We start from the raw sequence: 22809 nt of genomic DNA on the forward strand, positions 1-22809 counted from the left end.
AAGTAAGATAAGGCTGGATGAAGAGTGTTGTTTGTACCATTAGCGAGTGTTGTACGCTTTTTTTAGTCACCTCATTACTTAGTCGCAGCTGTTCTAAGTGGGTCATACAAATTAATTTGAAGGATTTTCTAGACACCTCTGCGATTTCTTGGGGCGTATGAAAATAGTCTGCCATTCCCAGATCATAAAGAAAGTTCCTGATATAGGCAATCCATCCTATCTTGTACGCTTTATCCAGTGAAAGACAATCCAGGATGAGATTTTGGCAGAATGATGTTTTCGTGGATGTCCAAATTCGATGCCACAACAAAAGGGGCTGGATTCTTATCAGGTCTGTCAGAAATGGCAGACAGAACTCCGCGTGGCAAGAATAGGTTGCACAGCCCTGTGGCAGTGGAAGGAGATATCTTAGAAAGAAATTTTCCACTTTTTGTACTGAGTTAACGTTCCTATACCCCCATATCCCTGCCCCATAAATTGCAGTGGCTATACATTTTGCTTTGTAAATATATATCAATTCATTTGGGGGTCGCTTCCCCAGTCTACGCGAAAAGCTAATTAGTGCCTCAATTGCTCTTGTGAACAGCAATTTCCTGGTATCAATGGCTTGTTTCCACAATTGCTTATTATCTATCACGATACCCAGGTAGGGGTGCGTATTCGCGCTTTCCAGCTTGGTGTTTACGAATATTGCCTTAGACCTGTGTAAGGTGCTGCCTAAGGTCATGACATATGTTTTTTGATGTTGATTTTTAACTCTAGGTCAGCCATATGTGTGTGGTATCTAGCTAGGGCGCGCTGCAGTTCCTGGGGGGTACGGGCTAAGATGACTGCATCGTCCGCGTAGAGCAGGGCAGGTATAGGGCGTTTCTTGATTTGTGGTAGGTCCTGGCACCCTTCCACCATGGCTAACTCAAGGCCATTGGTGTAGAGTGTGAAAAGAAAGGGTGCCAGGACACAGCCCTGCCTTACTCCCCGCTGTACAGCGAATGGCGCAGTCAACTGTCCGCCCGTACCATACCTTACTCGGGCACTTGCCCCAGAATAAAGTTCACGTATAAAATTCACGATAGCTGGTTCTACCCCCATTTCCTGCAGAACAAACCATAGCTTACTGTGGCTGACGCAGTCAAACGCTGCTGATAGGTCGATATATGCCAGATGCAGGGACCCACCCTTTGCGGACACATATTTTCCTGCTAAACGTGTTAAGTTTAATACCTGTTCGGTAGTACCTAGACCCTCCCGTAATCCAAATTGGAGGTCCGATAGGACCATGTTCTCTGTTGCCCATAGTTGGAGTCGCTCTAAAATAATACGGCCCGCCACCTTACCTAGCGAGTCCAGAAGTGATATTGGTCGATAGCAGGAGGGGGATTGCCTATCTCCCTTTTTAAAGATTGGGACTAGGATGCTTGCGGACCATGTGTTAAGCAATCCCACCATGCAGGATGCTTCCAGTACGCGAGTTAGAATTGGGGCCCAGAGTTCCATGTTGTGTTTATAGAGATCTACGGGAACTCCGTCGGTGCCCGGAGCTTTACTACTCCTACTTGTTAATAGTGCTAACTCTACTTCCGCTAAGGTAATGTCGAGATGTATTGGGAAGGGGGGTTAATATCCGGAACAGTTCCCCCATTCTCAATCATCACTAAAGGATCACCTCTGGAACAAGAAGTGCAATTTCTTGTTTCAGGGGAGGCCAGAAAGGCAGGTCCAGTTATGTTCACATTTGAAAATGTCTACTTCACGTAAAGACTAATTTAAATTAAGGGTTTTCAATGAGTACTAGACTTCATGGTTTTATATGTATGTGATTGGGTTTCTGGATGGTGACTGCAGAAGCGAGGATACCCATCGAACAAGCTAAATTATTTTTATCCATAAATCGTTAATAAACATAGTTACATATTACAAAATGGAAAATGGCTAGGAAAGTTTCTGACGTTTGTATAAGGGAAAGTACAATATCTGTGCAAAACTTCACTGCTCTGTCTCAGATCGTTGCCAAGATTGTTCACAAAAATACATTGCAGAAGTGACAGAAGAAACAGAAATCATGGTCCTCGATATCCTGGATTTAAGGAAACAAGACAACCATAGAGGCAACGGTGCACTTCTTACACAGCTGTAGCCTCACAAGAATTGAGGAGAGGTTTCCCATGTCATAGATTAAAAGGCTTTAATTGCTAGAGAAAACACTAAACTTCACTGAAGAATGCCCCTACACTAAGCATACATCATAAAACCTACTTTACATCGTGGTTCTCTTTACTATTGGGAAGATACACTAGAACTTAATCTGCAACAGGAGTATGCAGAGGTGCTGAGGTTTTGCAAATGTCCTACTATCACACATATTTTGAGGTATCCAATTCACAGCTTTAATCAGTGGTAATCTTTAACAGAGTTTTTTTTTTTTTTAAATAATTGAAAACAAAATAGAGAAAACAATCTTATTCTGCACAATTACAGAGAGAAGACCATATCTAATCACTCTAGTTGCAGACTTTATTATTGCATGAACCTAGAACAGAAAAGCCTGGAAGGCATTCCGAAGAATTCCGCATTTAAGTTTATAACACGATTCTAGTAATAGTAACCTCCTATTAAAGATAATTTTGCATACTCTGAGGCAGTCCTATTTTCTAGAAACTCTGTCTCATGACACTGAAGACAAGAGATGGAAATCTTCAGTTTTTGATTAACCATCTATGTATGTGTAGCAAGGTAAAGTAGCCTCATTCCTCAGTGCACCGTTATAGTGTTAGCTCTTACCGCTTATGATTCTGCTGGAAAAATATGGGAATATTCAGAAGACCCCATATTGCTAAAATAAAGTTACCCGGCTGTCACACACAAAGTTGCACAAGAAAATTGAGGGGGAAGTGAACCCTTGGGTACTGCCCACATTTGACAAAGATTTGCTAATTTTGACGTCTTGTGTACATTCCTGTGAAAGTGCATCCACCCATTCTCCTGCCCTACCAAGATCTTATTCCAAAGGAATTAAAGTAATTCAGTACTGGAGGTTTTCTAGTTCAATCAACTTACTGCCCTGTGGTCTAAATAAAGTAGCTTCCATTATAATACTGACAATTTGTGCAGAATATTTTCTGGATTTTTTTATGATGTGAGGGCAGTAACCTGATAACAGATATAAGACCAGTGTGCTAGATAACTGGTATGAGACGGCCTGATTTCCACATCTTGGGAAGTGTGATGTCACCAGGCAGTGCATTCTCCTTACTCTTCACTTTTCCTTTATGCTATGGAAAAACAGCATTTGTGTTTTTTCCCTGTGAAATGACTGATTACCATGGATCACTCCACATATTGAGTAGAGCAAACTGCCTCAGTTAGGCAGAAGGACATTAGTGTGCCACATCAAATGGCAATGGGCAAAGGAAAACAAAGTGACAGAAGAGTATTGGGTTTCCCTTACTGCAATCCACTTCCACCTTGGTTTAAGAATATCTGATCTCCCTATTTAACTTCTTCTTTCACACAAATGTTGCTTCCTCGTGCAGTTGTTCTAGAAATTTTCTATTATTGACTTTTAGCTCGAGGAAGTGCCATTTATTTTCTGCTGTCCCTTTTAAGTTATCCTTCCAACTGTTGTTTTTTTCGTGCGTGTATTTGACGCCCTTGAATCTCTTTTCCTTTTGGAAAACGCAACCTCTGGATGCTTGCTTCGGTGTTTGAGGTGTTTAAAATAGGCTTCTAGGCCATACCCTCAAATGTTTTTGTTGTCAGTAACTGAGTCCTGAAGGGGACTGTCGATGCTAGTCTTGGTATTGGTATGTTAGAAGTCAAGCACATCTGTCTCTGCTCTTTCTGTGTGCTAGTTGATCTTGAACGTTTCCTCACATTGTGCAATAAATTCCTACCCTGTGTCAGGGTGCACACAACATCAACTCTCTATTATTGTTTTCTCTCCATTTTGCTTCCACCATGCAGCAGCTAAGAGTTTGCTTAACAAGAAAACAGACGGAAGCAAGGTAAGCAACTCCTACCACTATGACGATCCTTTCTGCCGTCTCCATTACTCAACAAGAAATCAAGGGGCTCGGGTAGCTCTCGGCTGTCAGAGATTGGATGGTTACTTGTTAAAACATAGACAGAAAAGGGCTATGTTGTGGATTGAATTGCATGTCAAAATATTTGCATCAAGATATTTAAGTACAGTAGATATTTTGGTAGTAGATGGGTTTTTTGCACTCTGTTGTTTGTCTATTTTCTTGTGCTATCATCCCGAGGGGTTTAGCTGCTGCTGAGGCTAGAAAGAGGTAGGGTCTGCTTCAGGACAGCAGCCCCTCACTAAGGAGTGGCAGTTATCTCTCCAATCATCAGCACGGGTTCTCCTATTGGATTTTTCGACATAGTGGCTAGCAGACTAAACGAAACAGCATTAGGGTTTACTCAAACCACCAGCCAAACCAAAACAGCGCTAACCTCCCCGGAGACCCTTGCCTCTTAAATCTGCAAGCACCTTGTCCCCCCAACCCCAAAGGACTTTATTAAATCCAAATCGTGACTTTCAAAGATCTTAAATATGTGAGCCACCCGCTCATTTTATGTTTTACATGTAGCTATTGACTTCTTTTAAATATTTGTACGTTTTAAAATAGTGAGTTTTAATTAACCGTACAATAAACTAAATCCTATTGGATATTCGGGCATGTACTGCTGCCTGGGGCTACTACTGTTCCCTGGGGCCCTGCATTCTGTTGGTTGCTCAATTGCATAGGCACTAAAAAGAGGTAATGGGTGTAATATCATCAATGTTAAAGCAAGGTTAGGGCATGCAGAGACAACCCAGTAGGTGTATTTATTGTTTTTATGTGATTTAATAGAAAAACGATTTCATGGAATACCATTACTGAGAAATAATTTCATCTAAACTATTTAATGGAAATTTTCGGAATGAATGGTATTTACCTTTTCATTGAAACCAATTCATTGAATGTCTTTGTGGTCAAAATTGGCTTTTGAATGCTTATTTTCTAAATATATATACAATGGTTGATGGTCTTCTTTTATGAAACAGTTTTGTTGGAGTTATTTAATGCAGTGCTTTAATCAGGGGGCATTATTTAATATTTATATCTTTTACATTGTCAAACAATTACTTAGGATGCTTTTAATTCTCTGACCCATCACATCCGTAAACATCATCCATGGCTGACCCTCACAATCCCTAAACACCATCAGTTCCTTCCCCCTAACACACCTCACCACGCCTACACTACACTCATTCCTATAGACTAAAAGCCCTTTCTATCCCAAACATCCACCATCCCTAAGCCATAAAATCACTCACTACCCCTAACTCAACCTATTCCGGGACCCTAAAAATGTCCTTTCTACACTTAAGGCCCACCCATCCCAAACCCATTAAAACACCACCCGTCCCTGAACCCTAAGAAAGACCCTCACCTTCCTTTAACCTCAGCCATTCACGGCCCATGAGAACTCCTCCACCCTATATGACTCATCCCAGAATCCTAAAATCCCTTTCTAGATCTATAATCCACCGCTTCCTGATGACTTAAAACCACTCACCAGCCCAAAAACTCTGCCCATCCATGAACACTAAAACCCCTAAACAACCTTACACTCCACCCATCTCTGAATCCTAAAAACCCCATGCTATGCCCAAACTCCAATTATTCCTTACCCCTATAAACCTTTCATCACCCTAAATATTAATCATGACTGAACCCTAAAACCCCACAGTACATTTTTCCTTAAAGTTATGTTCCCTTTCAAAATGTTTCCTTCGATTGGATTCCCCTAAACGTTTCCCATATTCTCCAGCTCACACTTCAAATCCTTAGTCCCTTTCCCCCTTACCTGTTTTTTGTTGCCTCTCTCAAAATATTCTTGGCCTTGTCACATATGTAGCCCAGAATTTAGTCACACTCCGATCTCTGTGGTATCTCCACATGGGTGGAGTTTATTAAGCTACAGCACCCTTGGGAAAGAATATGGAAAGAACGCGTTTGAATGGTCTCATTGTACTGTTCTAAGTCACTTTTTGAGTTCCTTTTGATTTGAGTGCAGTGATGACAGCCGTGATATGGCATGACTTCAGATGTTTAAACGACACCAGTTTGAAATTGAGGTAAATGGTAACTTTAATATCACCAATTTGTGGTGAAGGCGATAAATTCACTGTTTGAAGATTCTGCATTAGTCGAGAAACAGGCAATGGAATTACTTTACCCTGTTGATAATGGTGGTGGTAAATATGGTAGTGGATTCCTCATGGGCAGCGAACCTGCCAGTGATGAACGTACCACCTTTTTCACAAGTCTGTGGTTTTACAGGAACCACTCACCCCCAACTAAACCTCTCTGCTTTGCATTTATGATGGGATTTTGTTCTATGATGCTTATTGCATTATATAGACCTTTTTATTGCTTCTCTCTTACAGCCTCAGACCAACAGCACCAAAAACAATGCCGGAGTGACCAGCCCCAAGGGATCCATTCCCCCAGCCACACTGGTACATCTCTTTCCCTATCTTCACTTCTCTGGGAAATAATGGTGTTATGCCGGGGGGCAACTGTCGTGGGAGAATTCAAGATATTAGTTTATGCAGGCCTTGGCTTCTGCTGAATGATGCACTAAGCAATCTGTCTGTGCCCTAGTACTAATGGAATGCCTGGTCTTTTGCTTTGCTGAACAATAGCTAGCTACCTAGATGCTCTTCTGCAATAGTAGTAGTTCTGGCTAATTACGGTAGTACAAATCCTTACCATTTCTGAAGAAATATTGCACTCATTTTACCTAATGAGATTGTACTTTTACCTTTTTAAACTACATTCCTTAATTAGAGTAATGTCAATGGTCCGCCCTCTGCACCCTTCACTTTCTTAACTTGTTTTGACATTTATTTCTGAAGAGTTCTGCACCTGTAGCGATACTGGATACTAGCATTTCAGGCTTTTAGGCTCAAACTTCAGTTCAGACTTTTTAAAATTCTAGGATTAGGAGATAAGCTATTTGACCTACTATATACAGTTCTATCCCAATTAAGATCTTGTGGTAATAACATTCTGGGGTCCATTTGAGCCATACCACAATCCTGTACATTGATTGTAAATTATATAGGCTGATAATCTAACTTCAACCATTTCAATCAGCATGTTATTTGCCGATAAACGTCCAACTTAATTTAATGTATTTGCCTCTGTGACTTGTCAGCTTTTCACTTGGTGCAAAGTGCTACAGAAATACTCTATAATAAATATTGAGTGTCTCTGAATTCAGTAGCCCTCTGGCTTGTCTGTGAGTACCCTGAGTTTATCATTGATATCCTGTGAAACCTTTGCCTTTTCAGTAACTTCCTGGATATTTAGAGGTGAGTCAGAGAGTACTTTTTATCTCATTCGGCATTATGTGGCTTGCCATTGACTTGCATGGTCCTGTGCGACTTGGATGGTACTCTCTGGCTCAGGGAAGGGTCAAAGATTTCCTTGATAATCCATGACTTCCATGATACACTTTTGCTTTCCAGTGACCTTTCTTTTGCTCTCTGGATTTTCTGTGGATTTCTGAAATGCTGTTCGTTTAGTGCCCCAAGTAGGGATGTTGATAACCTCCCTCAAGCATACCAAAAGGTTTGTTTAGTCTAACATTTGGGAAAGCGTATAATGTGCCAGGGATTTTTTGCATTTCCCTGTGGACCCCGTGCATTCCTCCCACAATCATGGCCCCAACCCTCTGTGTCTATCTGTCTGAGTCATAGCAGGCACCCCTGTATTATTGTGTCATTGTTGCAGGCAGTTCAGGACTGAGAACATAAACCATGCCTTAAAGAGTTTGGGTCTTGCAAAGAATTTCCCTAAAAGCTCCTCCTCAGACCACAGTTTAGGTACTCATTAAGATTGGGTTTTCTTAGACCATCTTTTGGCTATACTGGAACAGTGAAGTGTAACCTTAGATGCACACAAATTCCAGCAATCCTTGAAAGACCTAACTATACTAACAAAAGTCTGTGAAACTTTCTTTTCACTCATGAAGGAACAGATCACAGACAGCAAACTCACACTTTGTAAGTTATGGGAAGAAGCACTAAACATTTCTCATTTGATGTCTTACACCATGTAAAACCCATGAAAGCCACACAAATCGAGGGGTCCTTGCAAAGCTGGCAGAATAAGACAATGTAGCCTTGCATGAGGACTATCACTGTGAAAAAAACCTTTCTGATCTTCAGTAGTTACTAATTACATCAATAAAAGACTACGGTCCTGGTTTAGAGTTTTTGGGGCTGGGTATTCCATCACAGATGTGACAGATATCCTGTCTAACGTATCACAAGTGCATTATATCATAAATGCACTTGTAATAAAGTGGATGGGATATCCATCACGTTTTTCACAGAGCTCTTGTCTGCCAATCTCTAAATCAGACCCTAAGATCCCAGCAAAGAAGGCTCGGTAGCCTCAGAGGCTATGTGAAGATGAAAAGTAGTAGGCCACATAGCATTGACCCCTCTGGTGATTATTGACAAATACTTCGGCGCCTGGGTACAAGTATCAGTATAAATGATGGTCTGTCCCAGAGACAAGTCATTATGTCGACCAGGCTAACATGTTTCGACATGCAAGTAGGAAATATGTTATAAACCTTTTGTTGGCAGAGAGATATTAGAAGTCAATATACCTCTGGTAACCAAATACAAACTTGCAATATAAAAAGATTACATGATGCATGAAACTGCGAGTGTTGGGAACCATTGCTATCGATATTGCCCGTTTGTGTAAAGCATGAGCACACCCATCATTGTTCATGCACCGAATAGTCAAAAGGTCTTTGACCTTTAAGTGAATTGGGGAGAGTGTATTCTGCTCACCTACAGAGGACATTTTTAAATTGTAGAGGACATTGTCATCCCTAATTCTCCAGCATTGGATTTTTGATATATTGACATGCTTGAATCATTACCTATCATCAGAATGAGTATTTCCGGTAACTTTAAATAGCATTAAACAGTGCTAAAATAGCTACAGCTCTCATCAGCAGAGTTTGTTTAGTAACATATCCCCCTCATTTGACACTCCTAATGCCAGCCAATTGGGGAAAAGAACTGAGCTCTCCTTCTCCTCCTAGAGACCACCATATCTCAGATTTCTACTGCAACTCATGAATCTGGGAATTCTAGAGAAGAGCTTTGCTCTAACCAGTGTTTGACGTTATATTAGAAACTTTTGAATCTTTATTTCATCCTCCATGGAGTTCTGCCAGTTCTGACTTCACCTGTTTAGAAACTGAGAATTGTGTTATGGGATTTTAGAAATTAACTTCTAGACAATGGGTTGTGCCCCGCTCCTTGATTTTTATGGTTCGTTTTAAACTGTGCTCTAGGGTATCACCCCCCTCCTGGTGTGTACACGATAAATCCACTAGTAGCACACCTATTACATCATAGGTGTGTCACCCTAGGCACAAGTATGGTGTGCTGGAACTACCAGCTCTGTTAAATCATATGGTTCATCCAATAGTTCGATTGTTCAAAGTTCTTTTATTCTTAAATCCACATGTTAATTCACATTTATTTCTTGTTTGCTCATGTTAGGCGTTAATATACATCTTTCCTCATTCCAATGCATTTCGGTGCATACCGCACCTTCATCAGGGAACGCCTGAAAATTAAACAAATAACACACTATGTAATAATAAACTTCATTCTATCTCACTTGATAACTCATTTCATTAACGTGCTTATTAGATACTGTACATACTCTTCGACATTTCTATGTTAAAATATCTTCATTGTGCATCCAGTGTTACAACCGCTGTGTTTATAACCTTCAAGTTCTAGCTGTCGGTTAGTCTATGATCCTGCTAAATCATCTCATGTTCGTTTTACTAACCGTTACGCTGTTAACTGCTGCCCATGCGGGCTTTCTGTTTTTAGAGTATGAGTTCTATGTTTACGCTCGGCCGGCCGTTGTCAAATGCCTGCACCCGGTGTTCGCATCTCACCTTAATCCCAGCTCTTAGGGACGTAAATCTGTTACGCGAAGCCGCTCCGCTCCGCTTGCTACAACGATGTTTATTCAAACGCGAGTTTCGCGCATGCGTACATCAAAGGTGTCTCGACTTTTTTTAAAGCTGCTTAAGACGAACTTTATTAACGCGCTGAGCGCTGTAACTTGTCACGCTAACCTCAGGCTCTGTGCTTTCGCTAGCGGCGCATCAATCTAGCGGGTCCTGCACTATAAAAACTGACAAACGTTAATTCTAACAATAATTGTGTATGCCTGCATAAATTTTGGTCATAATGAATTACGATTTCAATATGAAAGCTATTACTGATCTGTTACTGGTAAACTCACAATGCAACATTGGCTCTATATGTTACAAATAGCATGTAAATTCCATTCTTTCATTTAGCCCATTCGGCTTAAGGGTACACAAGTGATGAATCCAATGGTTTTCCCTCTGTAGGAGGGATTTTTTATTCAAAGGTCCTTCTTTTTTAGGAACTATTTCCAACACGCAAGCCCGCAATTGGCTTACGTTATGCTGTTTATCCATAAAATGCGCTGCCACTGTTGATTTCAATAGCCCTGTTCTTATGTTGCTTTTATGTTCGTTCAAACGAGTCTTAAGTTTCCTTTCTGTGTGCCCTACATATCCATATCCACATGGGCATTTCAACAAGTATACGATGTTAGTTGTATCGCATGTTGCATTAAGGTTTAAGGGAATTTTATATCCTTTCATCGGGTGGGTGATGCTTGCACCCCTCATTATGTTATGGCAATTGCCACAGTTTAAACACGGTACTGTTCCCTTGAATGTCTGTTAGTTTGTCGTGCATTTGGGAGTTTTCAATAATTCACCCATATTTTTCCCTTTGGTGAAAGCGAACAGTGGTTCCTTATGGAATATTCCTTTAAAGTCTGGCTCCAATTTGACCATCTGCCAATTTTTGCGGATAATTCTTTTGAAATCTGCGCTAACGTTGGAATATTTACTTACACACGTGATTCTTTGTTTGAGTCTCGAGGATATCTGGAACAAATTATCAAAGAATCAAGGGAAAGAACACAAAGAAAAACAAGGACTGAGCTACTAACAGCGAAACCAAAAATTAAGGAACAAAGAATCACGTGTGTAAGTAAATATTCCAAAGTTAGCGCAGATTTCAAAAGAATTATCCGCAAAAATTGGCAGATGGTCAAATTGGAGCCAGACTTTAAAGGAATATTCCATAAGGAACCACTGTTCGCTTTCACCAGAGGGAAAAAATATGGGTGAATTATTAAAAACTCCCAAATGCACGACAAACAAACAGACATTCAAGGGAACAGTACCGTGTTTAAACTGTGGCAATTGCCATAACATAATGAGGGGTGCAAGCATCACCCACCCGATGAAAGGATATAAAATTCCCTTAAACCTTAATGCAACATGCGATACAACCAACATCGTATACTTGTTGAAATGCCCATGTGGATATGGATATGTAGGGCACACAGAAAGGAAACTTAAGACTCGTTTGAACGAACATAAAAGCAACATAAGAACAGGGCTATTGAAATCAACAGTGGCAGCGCATTTTATGGATAAACAGCATAACGTAAGCCAATTGCCGGCTTGCGTGTTGGAAATAGTTCCTAAAAAAGAAGGACCTTTGATTAAAAAATCCCTCCTACAGAGGGAAAACCATTGGATTTATCACTTGTGTACCCTTAAGCCGAATGGGCTAAATGAAAGAATGGAATTTACATGCTATTTGTAACATATAGAGCCAATGTTGCATTGTGAGTTTAGCAGTAACAGATCAGTAATAGCTTTCATATTGAAATCGTAATTCATTATGACCAAAATTTATGCAGGCATACACAATGATTGTTAGAATTAACATTTGTCAGTTTTTATAGTGCAGGACCCGCTAGATTGATGCGCCGCTAGCGAAAGCACAGAGCCTGAGGTTAGCGTGACAAGTTACAGCGCTCAGCGCGTTAATAAAGTTCGTCTTAAGCAGCTTTAAAAAAAGTCGAGACACCTTTGATGTACGCATGCGCGAAACTCGCGTTTGAATAAACATCGTTGTAGCAAGCGGAGCGGAGCGGCTTCGCGTAACAGATTTACGTCCCTATGAGCTGGGATTAAGGTGAGATGCGAACACCGGGTGCAGGCATTTGACAACGGCCGGCCGAGCGTAAACATAGAACTCATACTCTAAAAACAGAAAGCCCGCGCGGGCAGCAGTTAACAGCGTAACGGTTAGTAAGACGAACATGAGATGATTTAGCAGGATCATAGACTAACCGACAGCTAGAACTTGAAGGTTATAAACACAGCGGTTGTAACACTGGATGCACAATGAAGATATTTTAACATAGAAATGTCGAAGAGTATGTACAGTATCTAATAAGCACGTTAATGAAATGAGTTATCAAGTGAGATAGAATTAAGTTTATTATTACATAGTGTGTTATTTGTTTAATTTTCAGGCGTTCCCTGATGAAGGTGCGGTATGCACCGAAATGCATTGGAATGAGGAATGATGTATATTAACGCCTAACATGAGCAAACAAGAAATAAATGTGAATTAACATGTGGATTTAAGAATAAAAGAACTTTGAACAATCGAACTATTGGATGAACCATATGATTTAACAGAGCTGGTAGTTCCAGCACACCATACTTGTGCCTAGGGTGACGCACCTATGATGTAATAGGTGTGCTACTAGTGGATTTTAGAGATTAACACATCGGGACTGGCCCTGGGGACCACTAATTGTCACCATCTGCCTCTAATGGCTGAGAAAGAACAAGGATCTCTTTAGGTCCTGCTTAGATTTTGGTCAAAGAAAGATCTACACTGATCCTCGTGATCACTGCATTTATTTCCTTTAACCAACTCATAAAGCCTCTGACTGCGACATATATAAAACAGTTTGTTCAAATATGCTTAAAGACAGAGAAAGGAGGTTAACTCTTTATTTGCCAGAAGAGAAGAAAATTTCCCCTTTCAATGGGATTGGCCCCTTATTTGGGTATGAATCCGGGAAAGTAGCACGAAAAAGGAAGCATGGGGAACTTCTTCAGTTGGGATTTAAATCAAAGGCATATTCAGCCACCTCCTCCAAACATCATTCAAAGCCGTCCTCAGAAGCTGCATTAAAAAAGGATAAAGAATTTCCTGTGCAAAATAATTGCACAATTATCGCAGTCTGACATCCAGTCAGATTTATCTGACAATCCAGTCAGACTTACCTCCCAAGTCATCAGCGACCACAACTCCACCATCTGTAAGAAATGCCCCGTTGATGATGATCACCCTATTCACTGGCATTCTCATCGACAAGAAGCCGTCGACAACATAACCATCCCCAACACCATTCATAACAGTAATGTTGATGACCTCATCGACGGCAACAGTGCTTCCACTGTTGACAGCGTGACCTCCTCAACGACAACTGCATTGAAAACCTAGGTGAAAATGGGGCTCACTGTTGACAGCAATAGCCAGCTCGTCAATGATTACAACATTGATGACACCGTCAACAACAGCAATTACTTTGCATACTTTAACTTTCCCACAGTCCTTACTGAAGAATTTTGTGCACCCTTCTTTGCAAATACTTAATTCAGAACTGAAGGATGATTCCGGTGACCAGAAGCAAGTGAGGGGCTTCCTACAGTCCCACACAGTTAGATCTGCGCTATGTACCAGAATATGAAGAGGAGATCTATGATGAGGAACAGCTAAAGGAGCATGAATATCAACCTCTGAATATCGCAAGGAAAGGCCACTCTAGCAGCTCTGACCAACCCTACCCGTGACATCTCTACAGGGACCCACCAATGATGCAGGTGCCATTGTCATTAATGAACATGTTTCAAGAGATGCTAGACATTTTTCAATGGTAACTTCGACAGCCACCACAACCCCCGGCAATACCGCCTCACCCTCTTCCTCAGGTGCAAATATCCCCATTGCCACCTCCTTCGCAGGAGATGCCTGTCCCTCCACTCTTCCCACCGCACCTTGGGACATGATGGAACAGGAAACTTCTAACTTGGACCAGATGTCTGATGGGGAAGAAGAGGTCAATCCTTTTGAGGAAGGACAGGATAAAAAGCGTGCTAGGACTACAATTTCCCTAGAGACTGTGATGAATCACTTTCTCAGCCTTATTCACCTACAGCCGACCTTGCCTGTTTTCATGCCCTCATAGAAAGAGAAGTGAAAACGTATGACCTTCACTTGACTTCGTTTTATATGAGTTTAAGGTGCAATCTTGCAAAACTACTAAATCCGTACTGATTCTTAGATTTGTTTATATTAGCCTCCGTTCTGGTAGCTTTGCCACTGCCCACCCCACCCACACGGTTTGTCTTATTCTCACAGAGAAGACTCAGCCCCATCCTTATTCTGACAGAGGATTATAAATAGGGCTCTCGGTTTTATGGTATTTATTTTTTTAACATTTCCGTTTGTATTTATCCATATTTAGTTTTTGGCCAACTCATTGGTGTTCATCCATATTTATTTTGTGTTTTGAGAATAAATGGAGCTGTAAAATGGTACATTTCAATGTTTATTTAACTCTTGGATGTGCACTCATACGTGAATGCCTGTCATGTTTTAGCAAATTGAGCAACTACTATATCAAAAGATTACACTCGCAGGTATATATTAGTGTTATACTACAAGTATATGTTAGCATGTGCCTGTATTTAAGGAAATGTCATTCTGTTTTTTAACTCTCCATGCTGTTTATCTGCTCAGCTGTTGTCTGGAATACATGAAAGACAGCATGGAGAGTCTCAAAAGAAAACAGTTTTCAGTATTTTTCCACAGGACATTCAATATTCTGTACATTGTCGCGCCCCAATAATGTCCTACTGTCAGGAGGATGAGAGTAGAGGTTGGCAGTAACACCACCTACGTGATGACGAACACTACAACCCATACTTCGAAGATGACTCATGCCATCAAGACTTATTACATGAACAGCCCATAATGAAGGTCCAGGTGGTTTTCAAGCATTGGATCTTTCATATATTCACATACTTTGAATCATTGCCTGGTGGCAGGCTGGGAATCTCCGGTAACTTTAAGCAACAGTAAACAGGATTAAAAAGCCATAGGCCTCAATTACCATGTTTGTTTAGCAGCACATCCACCTCACTTCACTTGAGTCAACCCAAACTTCAGCCAATTACATGGAAGTGGTGAGGTCTCCTTCTCTTTCTAGAGACCACCTGGGCTCATCTTTCTACTGCACATTGTGTGTGAGGGATTCTGCTACAGAAACTCCACTCTGATCTGTGTGTAACTTCATCCTTGTTACTTCTTGATGAATTCTCATGTGTTCCCTGGACCTCAGTCAGCCCTAACATCAGGTTTCAGCATATTGTGAGGAGTTTAAGGTTTTTTGGATCAGAATCTCCACTTTCTGGACCAAGGGGACCCTTCCTTGTCACCAATTGCCATTAGGACTGAAAAGGAAAAGAGATGTCTTTTAGTCCTGCTGTGATAGTGAACAAATGAAGATGTACACTTATGAACCACACGATCCGTGTATTTATTGTCTTTATCCAGCATGCAAGGCATCTCACTGCGATATTTGTAGGACTTTTCCTTCCAAGTCTTTGAAGAATAGAGAAGGGAAGCTGGTACTATTAGAGAAGAAGAAAATTCCACCTCTACCCCTTCATGGATCACCTCACCAGTGAAGTTCATTGTAGCTACGTCATCGACAATAACTGCACCATCAATGACCAGATCCTCGTCCAACTACACCACTGCTGACTGTACCTCAAGTAAACACAATCCCACTGTCAACAGCCTTCTGTTGATTCTAACGAGTTTATCTGGCAAGCCGTAGTGGCAGAGGAGTTTCCAAAGGGTCTCTCTGTCCACGTTGTTGAAAGTCTTCTCATAATCAATGAAGTTGACATAGAGGGGGGGAGTTCCATTTGATCGACTGCTCAATGGCGATTAACAGTGTTGCAACCTGGTCTGTTCAGGATCTTTCTTTGCTCCAGCCAGCTTGCTGGTCTCGCAACTAAGTGTCAACATGTTTTGTGAATATGTCAAGATGGCTCTGTTGAACACTTGGCCTGGGCTTGACAGAAGCGTTATGCCACTGTAGTTTGTGCAGTTATTCAGGTCACCTTCCTTGAGGATCTTGATTAGATATACCTCCTTCCAGTCAGATCTTTCCGAAAATGGGTAGAGCAGGTCTACTTATTTTTCAGTGTCTGCCTCGAGTGCCTCTGCAGGAACATTGTCGGATCCTGCTCCCTTTCCATTTCTCAGTTGTTAGTTGGCTTGCCCTATTTCTTCCTTGATTTGTCTGCTGCAGTCGATTAGAAAGTCCTTGTCAGCTGGCTGTATGACTTGTGGAGACTGCGGCATGAGCTGGTTCATCAGTCCTTAAAAGTGCTCCACCCATCTTCATTGTTGGCCTTCGTTACCCATGATTCTTTTCAGCTTTTGCTTAAACAGCAACATAAACACAATCCTTTTGTGTGGAGCAGAAACTTATAGGACAACAGTGACCGCCACCAACAAAAGTATAGACCTTCAGCAACACCTGTCTAAGAAAGATCCTCCAAATCAGCTAGCCAAACTCAATCAGTATCAACAACCTATGGCAGAAGCCATTTCCAGCTTTGTCAATGAACTGCAACCAAATACTTCCTACAGACTTAACTTATTTGCTCTCATCAGCCTGGCTCCTGAATACAATGAGTTTGCAGATTTGAGGATCCCACAAGACTGCAAGGAAATTCTCCTTAAGGCCAGGGCTGATTCTGTGAACAAACCTTGTCAACTTAAATGGAAATGTTTCTGTTTATGGTGCCAGAAGTCAAATGTTCACCCAATATCCGCACTACCAGAGCATATTCTGCCCTATCTGCTACATTTAGCCAAGACAGGTCTGATTAATCTTTAAGTAAGGTACACTTGACAGCAATTACAAGATTTAGAAGACTATCCTGTTTGCCATCTTTATGGTGAAGTAGAATTATCAAAGAATTTCTTAACCCGTTCGCGCCGCGTCGGGCAGCGACCGTCGTGAGCACTACCTCCGTAGTTCTGTGCATGTCCGTTGGCCGACGCGGCCCCGGCCGCGCAATTGAAAGCCCGCACCGCGGTGTATTTTGTGCCACGGTTAACGCTTTTTAGAGCCTTCCCTCCATTTGCAGCTCAATATAGTGCTCTCACAATTTATGAGTGCTCCATTCGAACCCATTCAGAAAGATGAGACACAATTTCTGTCATAGAAAGTGGCGCTGTTATTAGCCTTGACATGTGTCTAAGGAGAGTTAGTGAAAGACAGGCTTTCACAATCAAAGAACCATTTATACAGTTCAGAGAGGATAGAGTGATTTTATGGACCAACCCACGATTCCTTACGAATGTTCCACACAGACTTTCATCTGAATTAACCTATTGTTCTAAAGACATTCTTTCCAAATCCACATAATGGAGCGGATAGATCATTACATATAACAGACGTTAAAAGATGTCTAAAATTCTATTTACATTAACAAAGCAATTACAAAAATTAGATAAGTTATTGGTTTCTTATGGTAACCCTTAAAAAGGGTTTCCACTCCCCAACATAGCATTGCACGTTGGATTGCTACAGCTATCCAGTTTTGTCATCGTAAAACTGGAAGACCTGTGTTATCCAAGGTACGGGCACACTCTACAAAAGTGTCTCTACGTCAACTGAGCTTTTCAAAATTTTGACTCTCTTTAAAACATTTGTAGAGGAGCTACATGGAAGAGCAGACACATGTTTACACAGCACTACTGCTTGGATTCCGCAGTGCAGAAAGATGTGGCAGTGGGACAAGTAGTGTTATGTCATCTATTTCAATAAGGGGAGCCTGCTTTGTTCCATTATCCCACTAGCTGGTATTATTTAATTAACATGTAGAATCATGTGCATCTTTTAACTACTAACTATTCTGATTCAATCATGTGAATCTATGAAAGATCCAATACTGGCAAAGAAAATAAGTTATTTGCCTGTAACTGGTTCTCCAGTATTGGCATCTTTCATAGATTCACATATGACCTTCTGTCCTTCCCTGAGGGGATGGCCTTATATGCATATTGTTGTATGATCACATTAGTGCTTCATAATCTGATGGTGTGAAGCCTTTGAGGGGATTATTCTACAGGGTGCTGCTAACTGATTGGCTGGAGTTATGGCCTCATTAATTAACGTGGATAAGATACTAAAATGAATGTCTACTACCCCTTCTAGACTATGTAAAACGCTGTACTTCTTGCTATTATAATGTGGGACTCACACTTCGACGGGGAATGATTCAAGCATCTGAATTTATTTAAGATGCCAGTACTGGAGAACCACAGTTACAGGTAAGTAAAGTAGTGGCATATGTACAAATGTTTTTTGCATTTCTTAATGGGCTGAATCGCAATTTCGTCCCGTTAAGAAATGCAAAACAGCCTTTTTAAATGTATAAAGGCAGATAGGGAATTGGAAAACATGATTTCTTCCCAGTAGAAATCACATTTTGCAACTCCCTAAAAAAGAAATTGCAAATAGGGATTTCCTATTTGTGATTCCTAAGCACATGTACAATGCATTTCCTAAATGTGAACTGGGTATTTAGGAAATGCTATTCCCCATTGCACCTCAAAATGCATATTTTACAGTGGCAAATAGCGCACACTTGCCCCCAAGGTATTTATGCGCTTTACATGTGCACCACTTTTTTTGGGGGTGGGGGGGAGGGGGGGAGGGAAGACTTAGGCTAATAGGCACCCTTGGTTTTGCATTTGCTAATTTGCGATTTTCTATTAGAAAAATGCAAAACCAGTTGTACCTATGGGCCACGAATGGTTTAGCATTTCCTAAATTGCGATACTGTGTACGAATTATTATTTGGAAAATGCTATTTTTACACATTACGTTTTCCATTTCCCAAATAGTGATTACTTGGGAGTCGCTATTTAGGAAATGCAAAATGGAAATTCCGTAAATGTGGCCCTTATTTTGTTATCTGTAACCTGTTACAGGAAAGGTGAGTCTTCTTATTCAGATATAATGTATTGCCTGCTAGCTATTCTGATTGAAGCATAAGAATATATGAAAGGTCCAATATTCACATGAAATCCTCCCTCCACCGAAGTCATAGGCTCACATTTATTATACATACTCCTTACACTTGTGCTATGAAATCTATGCTATGGTGGCCTCTCAGGGGAGTAGGAGAGCTCAGCACTTTAACTTCATTGGCTGAACTTATGATTTCAAATGCCCATAGTTTTTAACACTGTTTACTGCTATTTAAAGTTACTGGAGATTCTCTGCCAGATGATGGGGAATGAGTTAAGCATGTAAATATACGAAAGATACCAATGCAATAGAACTGGAGTTACAGGCAAGCTACTAATTTAATCTACTGCGTTACTTGTAGTAAATAATGATGGATTATTATGCAACATTCCTGTTGGCACCACAACCATCAGTACCCCAGCCTTAACAACCCCTGCCAGCTGTGTAACAGGCATAATCTCAACCATAGCAGCGTCCTTCACTTCTCCAGCAGCCTCTGCCTCGTGAGCCTCTGCCACATCAGGTTGCACAAGGCTAAAACAGAGGATGATGAGGCGGAGGAAAGCAGTTTTTGATCACACTGTAAATCCTGATTGGCAGGAATGGGAGGACTGTGTTGCAAGTCCCCTGGGAGACGCAGAACCATAACCAGAGGACGTTGCACCAGATAAAATGTAAAGTTCCATACATTAATTGAAAGGATTGACCTTCCATTGACTGTTCAGTGGGAGAACTGTTTTTGTATGACTTTAGGGGTCTTGTAAGAAAACATTTAACCCAATCCCTATTGTGGACCACTTATGGCTGGAGGGAAAGAAGCTGAAGTAGAGCTGAGCTTTGGCTCTGGCTACTGTGTTCCATCTTGAAAAGAAATACAGGATGCATAACATCCCAGATTACTCGACTGGGTATCTAAGAGCACATTACTTGATTATCCAGGCAGATCAATGATGTTCTTGAAACCCATCATCTCCATGCACAGGTCTGCCTGACAGAAAAAGTCTGAATATAGACTGCTTTGGTGAGCAAGTCTCGTCTAGCACAGCCATTTCAAGCACTTTTATGGACATTGATGATTCCGCATGGTATTTGCTAGACAGTGGAATGTCTTCCAGAATCCATCAATGTATGAGCTGGTCGATGGTAGAATGCTGGCAGGGATGGAAGCTAAACCAACCAACTTTGAACCGGACATTCCATCCTTGTGAGAAACCCAAAAACCTGTTGTGACGAAGGGCAATAGGAAATGCCAATTCATTGTCAGTAGACACTTGCAATCCCTAACAGATGCGGAGGAAAAACATTTGCCTATGCCTTTCTGCTGCTTCCTCTCATTCCACAGACAATCGCCGAGTTCAGACGAGAGCAATGTCCCATCATTATATTAGCTCTAGCAAGATCCAGACAGTTTTAGTACGTGAACCTGCTACAACTATTCATTGCCACTCTCATCCCTGTGGGCGAGAACCCACTCCTACTATCCAACCTTAGAGGCCAGATATTTCACACTAAGCCATCTTCTCTGAGATTTATTGCCTGCCTTCTGAGCACAATGGGTTTAATAGTCTAAAAATCCTAGTCCACCGCAGGAGATACTCATTTAGGCCAACACATAGTCCACAAATAATGCTTATAAAGCTAAGTGGAAACACCTCGGTAACTGTTGTGTATCAAAAGTGTCTCCACTAAATTCATGCCCGACTGTATAAGTTTATTTCACAACCTCCTGTAAATAGTAGAATCAGCACTTGTACTTCTGTGAAAACTAAAGGCAGCTTGTGGCGATATCTACATACCGCAACACCCAATTTGTTTCCATTTGTAATGTCATGTAGCCTACCCAAAGAGTGTATCAACGCACTCTCTGGAGCCCTCCCACCTGTGCAGATGTCTTCAGTACAATCAGAACTGAAAACAAATGTCACAATTGATAAACAGCATGGTTGAAACCATGATATTGCGGACTTTAAATTTTGTATTTGGAAAATACTTCTGCGTTCAGCTCTAACAGGCAAAATAATCAGAGAGCTTCAAGTCTGCTCACAATAAAATAATCTACTTGAAGTTCACGAAAGAACCAGGCTCTTATTTAAAGTTTGTTGGATGAGGGACAGTCACCCAAAAGTGGCAGATTTATTTTATCTATTTATTTATTTTATTTGAAGAGTTTTCAATAGCGCGAACATGACCCTTGGGTATCAAAGCGCTTAACATTACATGAGGTAGATTAGAAACAATTCTTGTATAGTATAACAATTCACAGTAATAAGATGTAGTTAGGTATACTTCCACAAAGGGTTAACAAGGAATAAATAAAATAAAATACAATACAAGGTTAACAACCGAATATACAATGTCATGAGGTAGGTTTAGGAAATCACTATATATGGTGTATTAGGGCTTCCCGTATATGATCGTTTTAAGTGTCTTTTCCTGTGCATTCTATATTCTCCAGTCCTGTGTCAGGGGTTAGTATCGTACTGGCCGCTGATATCCTCATAAAGCTAGTGACTTTCTCTTCACTTCCCTTGTTGTTGTATCTTGGTCACCTCTATGTCATGGTGCTAGTGATGAACTGTCTTGCCTATGGGCGGAACTTACTCATAAGGAAGATCTTAGTTTCCCTCTTAAATGTTGCTGTGTTTGGAATTTTTCTAATGTTCGGGGGAAGTGAGTTCCAGATTCTAGGGGCTGCTCCTGGGAAAGCTCTATCATAGGTTTTTTTCTTCCTGGCCTCAGCACCAGTTCCTTGGCACTCCTGGCTGGTCTATTTCCTCCAGATATTTCAATTTTCTGGGCAAGGTATCTAGGTGTATTGTAGTGGAGCGCTTTGTGGGTAATACATGCCATAGCTGAATTTTGGCTTCGTAAGGTAGCCAGTTTAATGCTTTCAGATGTCCAGTCTACCATATTTGCAGTGTATAGATAAATGTCAGTGCACTCTAAATACGGTGGATCTAGCGTTTGGCATTTTTTTGTGGATATCCTGCATCTGCCAAACTCCAAATTAGGCCCAAATTCATTCTATAGGCGAAACCAACTTTCATTCTTAAAGTACATTCTGACCTTCACCTGAATAAGCTGGTTGGCCTCAGGACTTTTTTTTAAAGCCCTCATAGGGAAGGAAAGAGCACTGCATTCTTTGAACGTTCGAAGAAGCAGTAGATTTTACATTGCAATGCATTGTCCTTGCAGGTGATCGGTCCAGCTCTTTGTTTCTTTCTGACACCCCAGTAGGGGCATACTCCTTTTCATACAAGGTATCCCTAGATAGCAGATGCTATTATATTTTGCTGTGCTAAAGACAACTGTCACCGGTCATGAAGAGTGAGGGCACACTCCACCAGAGGTGTTACACCACTGACCGCTCTGTATGCCAAAATCTAATTGGCTCACTAAAGTATTCAAAAACATGATGGATATAATGCCTGAATTAATCTCCACCACTGGTTATTACTCGGGGCGCATCCCAGCCCATTGTTATTTTGCACACCATATCACCTCAGTTTGGATCCACCATATGCAAATCAGTGAGAGTAGTTCAGCCCGAACTGCTACGTCACGTCCTCCCTGAACAGGAACACAAGCAAACCAGGAGAGGTTTTGCTCCTGTTAGGGCTCATTAGTCCGGAACATCTTGGCTCCAGTGATAGTGTGCACGGGACCCATGTCTGGGCATCCTCGTACTTCTTAGTGCAAAATGCTAAAGTATACAAAAAAG

At 41.2% G+C, this 22809-nt stretch overlaps 1 protein-coding gene across 32 annotated transcripts in view; it reads left to right on the plus strand.

Moving 5' to 3' along the window:
- The window catches only part of CAMK2B (calcium/calmodulin dependent protein kinase II beta), an 866219-nt gene that overhangs the window by 695564 nt on the left and 147846 nt on the right, over positions 1-22809 (plus strand). For 26 of the 32 annotated variants that reach the window (XM_078666806.1, XM_078666785.1, XM_078666796.1 and 23 more), the window contains 2 exons: positions 3961-4001; positions 6440-6511. In XM_078666806.1, the coding sequence (XP_078522932.1) occupies positions 3961-4001; positions 6440-6511 (113 nt within the window). The remainder of the gene's footprint in view (positions 1-3960; positions 4002-6439; positions 6512-22809) is intronic. The other 6 variants (XM_078666787.1, XM_078666790.1, XM_078666788.1 and 3 more) reach the window with 1 other exon arrangement.

Source organism: Lissotriton helveticus, chromosome 11 (genome assembly GCF_964261635.1).
Source record: "Lissotriton helveticus chromosome 11, aLisHel1.1, whole genome shotgun sequence".
NCBI lineage: Eukaryota > Metazoa > Chordata > Amphibia > Caudata > Salamandridae > Lissotriton > Lissotriton helveticus.